Source organism: Urtica dioica, chromosome 10 (assembly GCF_054948205.1).
Source record: "Urtica dioica subsp. dioica isolate 48M chromosome 10, U.dioica_male_clone48M_v1_H2, whole genome shotgun sequence".
NCBI lineage: Eukaryota > Viridiplantae > Streptophyta > Magnoliopsida > Rosales > Urticaceae > Urtica > Urtica dioica.
In genome coordinates, this window is record NC_142765.1 from 4,217,316 (window position 1) to 4,226,222 (window position 8,907).

Genomic DNA, 8,907 nt, shown 5'->3' on the forward strand with positions numbered 1-8,907 from the left:
TCAAGAAAAGGAAAAAAAAATGAAATAGTTAAAGACTTGTCCATAAGTTAAGTGAAAAGAGTTTTGTATATGGTTAAGAAGAGATAAGAAGATGAAAGAAGGAAGAAGATTAAAGAGGAGAAGAACATGTGATTGAATTATTATTTATTTATTTTTTCATTTCTTTAGTCAAGGCTGTTTTTGTCATTTTGTTAAATTCAATGTAAAAGTCAACTAAAATAAGCGAAGGGGATATATATGTACCATTTAATCAATAGAAAATTAAGAAAATAGCTAATTTAAATATTTGATATTGTTAAATAGCGCCAATATTTGATAAATCTTAGATAAAACATTTGAAATTCGAGTAAGTTATTGCTCAAAGAAAAACTTTTTTTTAAGTCGCCACACCAACAACATCAGGAAGACTTTCACAAATCCTAATATATATATATATATATATAAACCTTGTCCAATCATTTTATACCACATTTCAAAAAAATACTTTAGGTTTATTCAACAATAGGCCTTATATAAATATGGTTTCAAACTAAATTTCTATTGCAATCGGGTCCAGGGTCGTAGAGATTAGTTTTACATCTTAGCTTCAGAGAGATAAGAAATGAAGAAGACAAAATTTGGAAAAAAGAAAACTGAGAATAAAATTGATTGAATGATTCTGATACAATGAAACCGTATTTAACTAATACCGGTCAACAACAAAAGACCAGATTAGCCTTACTTATAAAACCAAAGCAAGGACAAAAAGGTAAAACAATAAACAAAAAAGACCGAGTTAAACACAACTCGCTTAAACAAAGAACGATTACTTAGAGACTAAGTAATCCTGGAAACACCTAAAAACTTCAAGTCTCAACACTCCCTCTCTAGGTGGACGAAAAAGGTCCTTGAGGAACAGCTTGGACATGATAGAATTTAGGCTTGGCGCTGGTAGAGGTTTAGTAAAAACATCTTCCAACTGGTGGTGAGTCCGAACTGGAAGCAACTTCAAGTCACCGCGCTGTAAATGCTCACGAACAAAATACAAATCAATCTCGATATGTTTTGTTCGTTCATGGAAGGCATGATTTGAGGCGATGTGTGAAGCAGCTTGATTATCACGAAACAATACATTCGGACTAGTCGATGCAATCCTCAGGTCAAGTAGAAGCTGTTTGAGCCATAAGAGTTCACTTGTGGTCGTACCAAGAGCTCTGTATTCTGACTCCGCTGAAGACCTCGAAACTGTGGTCTGCTTCTTTGACTTCCACGAAATGAGGGCATCGCCTAAAAACACACAAAAGCCTGTCACAGATCGTCTTGTATCACTGCATGTAGCCCAATCCGCATCAGAGAATCCCTTAAGCTGAGTGGAGGATGAAGAAGGATAGAAAAGTCCCAATCCAGGAGATCTCTTTATATACCGGAGTAGGTGATGTGCCGCCTGTAAATGAAGATCACGTGGAGCTTGTAAAAATTGGCTTAAAGCATTTACAGAATATGTAATGTCTGGTCGAGATATAGTCAAGTATAACAGTCTGCCAATAAGACTTGTATAATGTGTGGGATCAAGTAAGAGAACACCATCAGAAGAATTCAGACTATGTCTCGGATTCATGGGAGTAGACATGGGTTTAGAATCTAAAAAACCATAATCCTTAAGCAACTGTAAAGCGTATTGTCTCTGATTGAGAACAATACCGTTTGCAGACCTAGCAATCTCAAGACCAAGGAAGTATTTCAAGGGACCAAGATCTTTCAACTTAAACTGAGATTGCAAAAAATCTTTGACACTAGTAATTAAAGAACCAGTAGGACTAGCAAGGATGATATCATCTACATAAAGAAGAACTGCAATGAAAGAAGTTCCACGCTCCCACGAGTGAACAAGGAATAATCACACTTTGATTGTGTAAAACCTGCAGATACAATAGCATTAGTAAAAGTGATATTCCATTGTCTAGAAGCCTGTTTAAGGCCATAAATGGATTTGTGCAGTTTGCACACACGCTTGATCCCATCAGTTGATTGCTCCCCCTGAATCAAATACCCTAGAGGTAGATCCATATAAACTTCTTCAAAAAGGTCTCCGTTCAAAAAAGCATTGTTGATATCAAGCTGGTTGAGAAACCAAGATTGAGAAGCAGCTAAGGCAAGAAGAGTCTTAAAAGTGACCAGTTTTGCAACTGGGGAGAAAGTGTCAATGAAGTCTATCCATTCTTTCTGATTGTAGCCTTTGGCCACTAAGCGTGCCTTATGCCTCGCTAGAGTACCATCAGATATAAATTTGTTGGTGTATATCCACCTACAACCAATTGCCTTTTTGTCTGATGGTAAATGCACAATTGACCAGGTTTTGTTATCATCCATGGCTTTCAATTCCTCATGCTTGCACCCAGTTTGGGTGTTCGCAAGCTTGATGGTAGAATTGAGGCTCATAATGATCAATGACGGATAAAACATAAGACTGAAACTTGTTTGAAAAACTGTCATAGGATAGAACATGAGACAATAGATAAGGGGATGGAAGGTGTACACCTGGACACATGTGCAGAAGATTGCAATGGTAATCCCTGAGACGAGTTGGTGGCATTCTTGACCTCGTTGAGCATCTGGATGACTCAGCAGGCAAGGTTGTCGTGTGATGTAAGGTCTCATCATTGGCATGTGTCTGTGGTGATGAGCTCAGATTGCCCTGATTAGAGGTTGTGTCCACAAGTTGTTGTGCTTCTGGAAGAGTGTCTTCAAGGTGATCTGTAGGAATGATGTTAGTGCTTGCAATGACTATATCAGGGAAAGGATCAACATGAGTTTGACTTGTAATGATCACCTGAAATGTAAAAATTTTGCTCATGAAAAACAGCATCACGAGAGATGAAAATCTCTCTAGTGGTCAAGTCTAATAACTTGTATCCTTTCACTCTTGGAGGGTAACCAATAAAAGCACATTTACGTGCACGAGGTTGAAACTTACTCCTGTGAACATGTAGAGTAGAAGCAAAAGTCAAGCAACCAAAGACACGTAGAAAATTGTAGTCAACCTCTTTGCCATAAAGAATTTCATAGGGGCATTTATGATAAAGAAGAGGACTCGAAGTACGATTGATCAAGTAAATAGCAGTCAAGACACATTCAGTCCAGTAAGCAATAGGAATTTGAGACTGAAAATAAAGGGAACGTGCAACATTGAGAAGGTGTTGATGTTTCCTCTCCACTACTGAATTTTGTTGTGGAGTCTCAACACAAGAATATTGGTGCACAATTCCAAGTTTTGAAAAAAAATCAGCAAAAACAAGTTCCTTGGCATTATCAGATCTGAATTGCTTCATAGTGACTGAGAATTGGTTAGAGACATAAGCACAAAAACGAGGTATAAGAGAAAGAACATTAGACTTATTTCTCATTAGGTAAATCCAACAAAAACGACTATGATCGTCCACAAGAGTCAAGAAGAATTTGTAACCAGAATGAGATATAACAGAGTAAGGTCCCCAAATGTCACAGTGAATAAGGTCAAAGACATTATGAGAGACATGGTTATTAGAGACAAAAGGCAACCTATGTTGCTTAGCTAAAGGACAGATAGAGCAGGGTAAAGATTTATTGCAAGAAAGATAAGCTACTTGGGTTTAAGAGACTCTAATCTCTTAAAAGATAAGTGGCCTAATCTATTGTGCCAAACTTGAGCAGTTAGGTTGTTGACTGTATAGTTGGGCTCTTCATTCAGCACGTATAGATCTTGCCTCTTATCACCCTTGCCAATCGTCTTCAAGCCCTTGGTATCCTGTATCAAAAAGCCATCATTTGAGAAAGTGATAACAATAGATGGGTTTAAGGTCAAATAATGGACTGAAATAAGGTTGAATTTGAAACCAAGAACCATGAGAACATCCTCGAGGACTAGATCATTGCCTAGATTGATATCACTACAATTATGAACAGGTATTACCGTGTCGTTTGGTAAGGTGACAGTGGAATTGTGTAAGGGCTTAAGACTTTGAAAAAGACATTTATGTGCACATATATGTTTGGTAGCACCTGAGTCTAGAATCCAAATAAAATTTGATCTTGATAAAGAACTTTTATAACACCAAGAACCTGTGTTGAAGGTGGTCATATTGATGTCGCCTGATTTGCTGGATGAAGTAGAAGAGGTGAGCTGATTAGAGAGCATGTTGATCAGCTGGTGAATCTGATCCGGAGAGAGATTGGCTTGATTGAAGCTGCTTGAATCGTGATTGCCATTTGGATTAGTTGTTGATCCTTCAGCAGCGTTGGCTTTTCCAGTGAACCTTGTCTTGTAGCCAGGTGGATAACCATGTAGCTTGTAGCATTTATCCACTGTATGACCAACTATCTTGTAGTGAGTACAAACAGGGTGGTCCTTCTTGTTATTCTTCTTTTGATCATCCCGAACATTCATTGCAAGAGAGGTTGAGGAATCTTGGGCTGCGATTGCCTCCGAGCTGAGGGATCTTTGCTTCTCTTCTTGTGTTACCATGGCAAACACTTTATTGATAGAAGGCAAATGATCCATCAGGAGGACTTGACCACGGACAGTGGTGTAACTTTCGTTGAGTCCCATGAGGAACTTCATGGTGTACTCACTATGGATGAAGTCAATCAGATTCTTTGATCCTCCACAAGTACATGTGCACTGAGGTTGAAAATTATGCAATTCTTCCCAAAGAGTCTTCAGCTTTGTGTAGTAGATGCCAACAGAGGATTGATCTTTAACCAGATTCATGATTTCACGCCTGAACTGGAAGATTCTTGGTGCGCTGCTCTGCGCAAACCTCTCTTCCAGATCCTTCCAAATCTCCCTCGCAGTTTGAGTGTAGATGACGCTCGAGGCATTTTCTTTCGTGTAGGAATTGAGAATCCATGCCATCACAATGTTGTTGTTCCTTTTCCATGATGCAAGGCGATTGAGATCATCTCCAGTAGGTTTCTCGATAGATTCGTCAACGACACCCATCTTGTTCTTGACTTCGAGAGCGATTCTCATCGAATGGCTCCAGGTTGGATAATTGTCTCCATTCATGAGTTGTGTGACAAGAATCATACCAGTGGAGTCGGAGTGATGAAGATAGAACGGATCTAGGGTTTCGTCAGTGGCTGATTTGCGTTGAGTGATCGATGTGGCTGTTTCATCTTCTCTTGAATTTCCATGGCTCGCCATTGACAAAATATCGACGAGGAAACAAGGATGAGATTGAGGAGAGAAAGGTTCGCCGGAGATAAGCTAAGATCAGACGAGAAGCGAGATTTGCTCTGATACCATTTTACGTCTTAGCTTCAGAGAGATATGAAATGAAGAAGACGAAATTGGGAAAAAAGAAAACTGAGAATAAAATTGATTGAAGGATTCTGATACAATGAAACAGTATTTAACTAATACCGGTCAACAACAAAAGACCAGATTAGCCTTACTTATAAAACCAAAGCAAGGAAAAAAAGGTAAAACAATAAACAAAAAAGACTGAGTTAAACACAACTCGCTTAAACAAAGAACGATTACTTAGAGACTAAGTAATCCTGGAAACACCTAAAAACTTCAAGTCTCAACAATTAGAGAGATGAAACTATTTTGGTTTCTTTTTGGCTTGATGTTCGTTGTTCTTCAGGTTCATTCATCTTTTGCTGCCCGGTAAGCACTACTACAACTACGAACCAACCTACATATTGTTCATTTTCAAGTTATTTAAATTTATCGAATACTCTTTTACACAATGTTGTTATTGAATAAGGTTTTGCACATTGTTGTTCATTTTCAAGTCTTTCCTTATTGAAAACACCGAGTTCAATATTATGTGATTGAAGTTGAGTAGTTTGCTACAAGATTAATGACTCTTATATATTTATACATGTGTGTGTAATTGTACTTTGCTTACTTACGAGCTATGGCGTGGGAGATATTTACATGAAACAAATACGATTGCCTCCTTCGCCGAGATGCCCTAAGCCGAAGCCCATAAAAAATGTCCAATTAAACTATGATTTATATGAACAAAATAATATAGGATGATGTATATGGTAATAAGTTGTAGCCTTTATTTGACTCAACGGATTTTTTTTTTGTCAAACGCGGATGAAATGTAAGCTATTTTTAATGCATTACTACATTCGGTGAAATTCCGATATTTTTACTTTCATGAATATGCTGACTGAATTGTTTCTTCAACTTTTGTTCTTTTTATAATTTTAAGTGGTAAATGATAGTTCTTGTAATTTGTTATGAAAAAAGGATTTTTGTTTGAATATCTTCGATTTGTGATTTAAGGTTTGATTTTTTTTATTTTTTTTTAAATTGCTAGATATGTCATTTAAAATGTATATTTGCTAGTCCAATTTTGGGTATCATTGTCAATAATGTAAGAAATTTTTGTTAGAACTTCAGTTGAATTTGCAGAAAAAAGAAGAAGCTGAATTATGGCCAAGAATTTTGTGTGATTAATAATCACATTCGTTCATTATTGATCGTTTATAATAAAATGTATATTTCTATACACTTCTAACTGCGACGATTTGGGACCCCAAAATGTATTCCTCTATGAACTTGGACATTTCGTACATTTATGTGAAATTTCAAAGCTATTCACATGTTATGGACTACGAATGAAGTAGCTAAGTGGGTTATATCCTTTTTTTTTTCTTTCTTATACGACTAAAATTCACAATATCAAATTTTCTTCCAATAATTTACGACATATAGTTTCACGTGTCAGACCCAAAATTACTCCAATCATCAAATTCTTTTTTACAAAAGCATCATTATCTTTGTTTGTATAATTTAACACAAGCTCTTAGTCGAGACTCCAAGCATCATTTTTATAGTTGACTATATTTAATATTCTCGGTTTATCCTGTAGACAAACTGAAAATAAGTAACTCCAACTTTAAAAGCGTATACCAGAAGCATCAATGTCACTATAAGTTATTTTTGAACGTATCTTTTTTTTTAAAAAAAATTGCACAAAGTTTCATTAGAGTTAGGTGAAACACTAAAAAAAATACGGGAGAATAATATCTAAATACAAGACATAATATAGATTTAAATCGAGATGATCCACCATTAAATACAAGTAAACGTTCATTTTGTGCATGTTTCTAATCAAGAACAAAAAGCACATTACTATTCTAACATACACGAGTCTTTTTCAAAATACTCACGAAGACTAATGGATAGATTCGAACTATTGCGGTCCTATGATTTAAAAGACATATTTGATATGATATTATTTTGTGAATTTTATAAGTATTAAATTTAAATTATATGAAGGGTTATATTTGAAATTAGCAATAATGTTAGTAACTCTCTTGGTAGTTATTAAATAAGAGGTATGATGTAAACGTTACATTTTTGAATTTGTATCCTTATCAACAATGAAATTACTTATTCAACTAAATTTTTGTGATTACTTGCTGAATAATTGATTTATTTTAGTAGGATTACTAATTTTAGCGATCAATCAAACATACATATAAACGAAAGCAATAAAAGACACAATATTGATAATCATGTTCGGTGAAAACCACCTACTCAGAGGGATTGATATGTCCGGGTGAATAACAATCCACTATCAATCGTCAAATGTACATGAATATTAAGTCTGAATAAGTTCCCATCCGTAAACACCTTCGTCTTTGACACCTTCTGAATTCTTTGCAAACATAAGCTCCTCTTAGGTTTGAAACTCCCTCATCACGTCAAACTACAAAACACATTCTCACATTTAGTACGATGGTACAAAATCTATGCGTTGCTCAGAGTTTGTTATCGATGAAAATCTCCAGAATAGAGAGACAAACTCAGAGCTAAGGCGATGTTAATTACCAAATAGAAAAGTGGAAGGCACTCAAATAAACCCTATGTGGATTTTATATGATCGACTTTACTAATCTCTCGCGAACAATTCGTAAAGTTGGACTTTTCAAATTTGATCTTATATACCATGAAAATAGAAAACTAAACAAAATGTGTAGTTACCTCTTTTACTTCGCGCAGGCGGAAAATACACAAGTACGCTGCAGTTTTAAGTTGCTTGAACAACTTTTTGATGCTTTGGCTTGACCAACCCTATTACAATTTGTTTTTCCAAACATACCTATGCCAAAAAATATCCAAACAAACAATAACTTACATACACACGTAAAACTACAATCGAACTACCACTACCTATTTATAAGATTTTATTTTATTTCTCTTGAACTGAATTTGGAAATATTTAGGGATTAAAACCCACGCTTGTAAAAAAAAAATTAATGAATATGTTGTAAGAGCTTTAATTAGTATAAATCATATGTTAAATGTTTCACTTATATGAGGAAAAGCCACATGGAATTTGACGTTGTTCTCATCATAGATGATAAAAAAATGAGTTAAATGACTATGTGTCTGTTTGGCACATCATTTGAACTGCCCATCTCATACGAACTGTTCTATTATAAATTGGACATTCAAACTGGTCATTTGAAATGTCGTTCGGGAAGTTACGTAAGAAATAAATCATTCAAACGAAAAACTGATAAATTAGCGTTCAGTTATCATCATTCAAACAGTATATGATGTCAGTGACGTAAAAATTAAAACTCATGTTATTGAAAAAAATTACACTTATTAAGCCACTTAAGATTTATAAATTGTGAAATACCCAACTTTTCTTAGTTATTTTTATTTTACCCAAATTTATACACGTATATTTGATAATCAATTATTCATTTTAATTTTGTTTTCCACACAAGTTTTAAGTGCAAATTAAAAGCAATGAACAAAACTAAACAAAGTTATACAAATCAATTTAAATAAATTAGGTTTAATGTCAAATAAAAAGTGCAAAATATGTACAAATGATATTTATTATAATTTTTTTTATTTTTTCCGTTTAAATAAAGCAGCGTGTGAAATAGTATACTCGTACATTTTAT

The 8,907-nt window shown here is 35.0% G+C and overlaps 1 protein-coding gene across 1 annotated transcript; it reads right to left on the reverse strand.

Annotated features, from left to right (window-relative positions):
• Positions 1-805: 805 nt before the first annotated feature.
• On the reverse strand, positions 806-5,161 carry LOC149383155 (uncharacterized). The gene is made up of 6 exons (XM_089627693.1): positions 4,078-5,161; positions 3,860-3,891; positions 3,662-3,763; positions 2,518-2,809; positions 1,899-2,465; positions 806-1,815 (listed from the first exon to the last, which is right to left on the reverse strand). The coding sequence occupies exons 1-6, from the start codon at positions 5,159-5,161 to the stop codon at positions 806-808; spliced, it is 3,087 nt and encodes a 1,028-aa protein (XP_089483819.1).
• Between the last annotated feature and the right edge of the window lie 3,746 nt (positions 5,162-8,907).

Bases quoted from the DNA above. Each gene is read 5' to 3' on its own strand.
- LOC149383155 (XM_089627693.1), bottom strand. From the start codon at position 5,161: ATGGCGAGCCATGGAAATTCAAGAGAAGATGAAACAGCCACATCGATC. The intron at 3,764-3,859 runs GTTCTTGGTTTC...TTTTTGATACAG, and splicing joins TCCTCGAGGATGTTCTCATG to GATACCAAGGGCTTGAAGAC. The intron at 2,466-2,517 runs GTGTACACCTTC...ATCCTATGACAG, and splicing joins TCTTCTGCACATGTGTCCAG to TTTTTCAAACAAGTTTCAGT.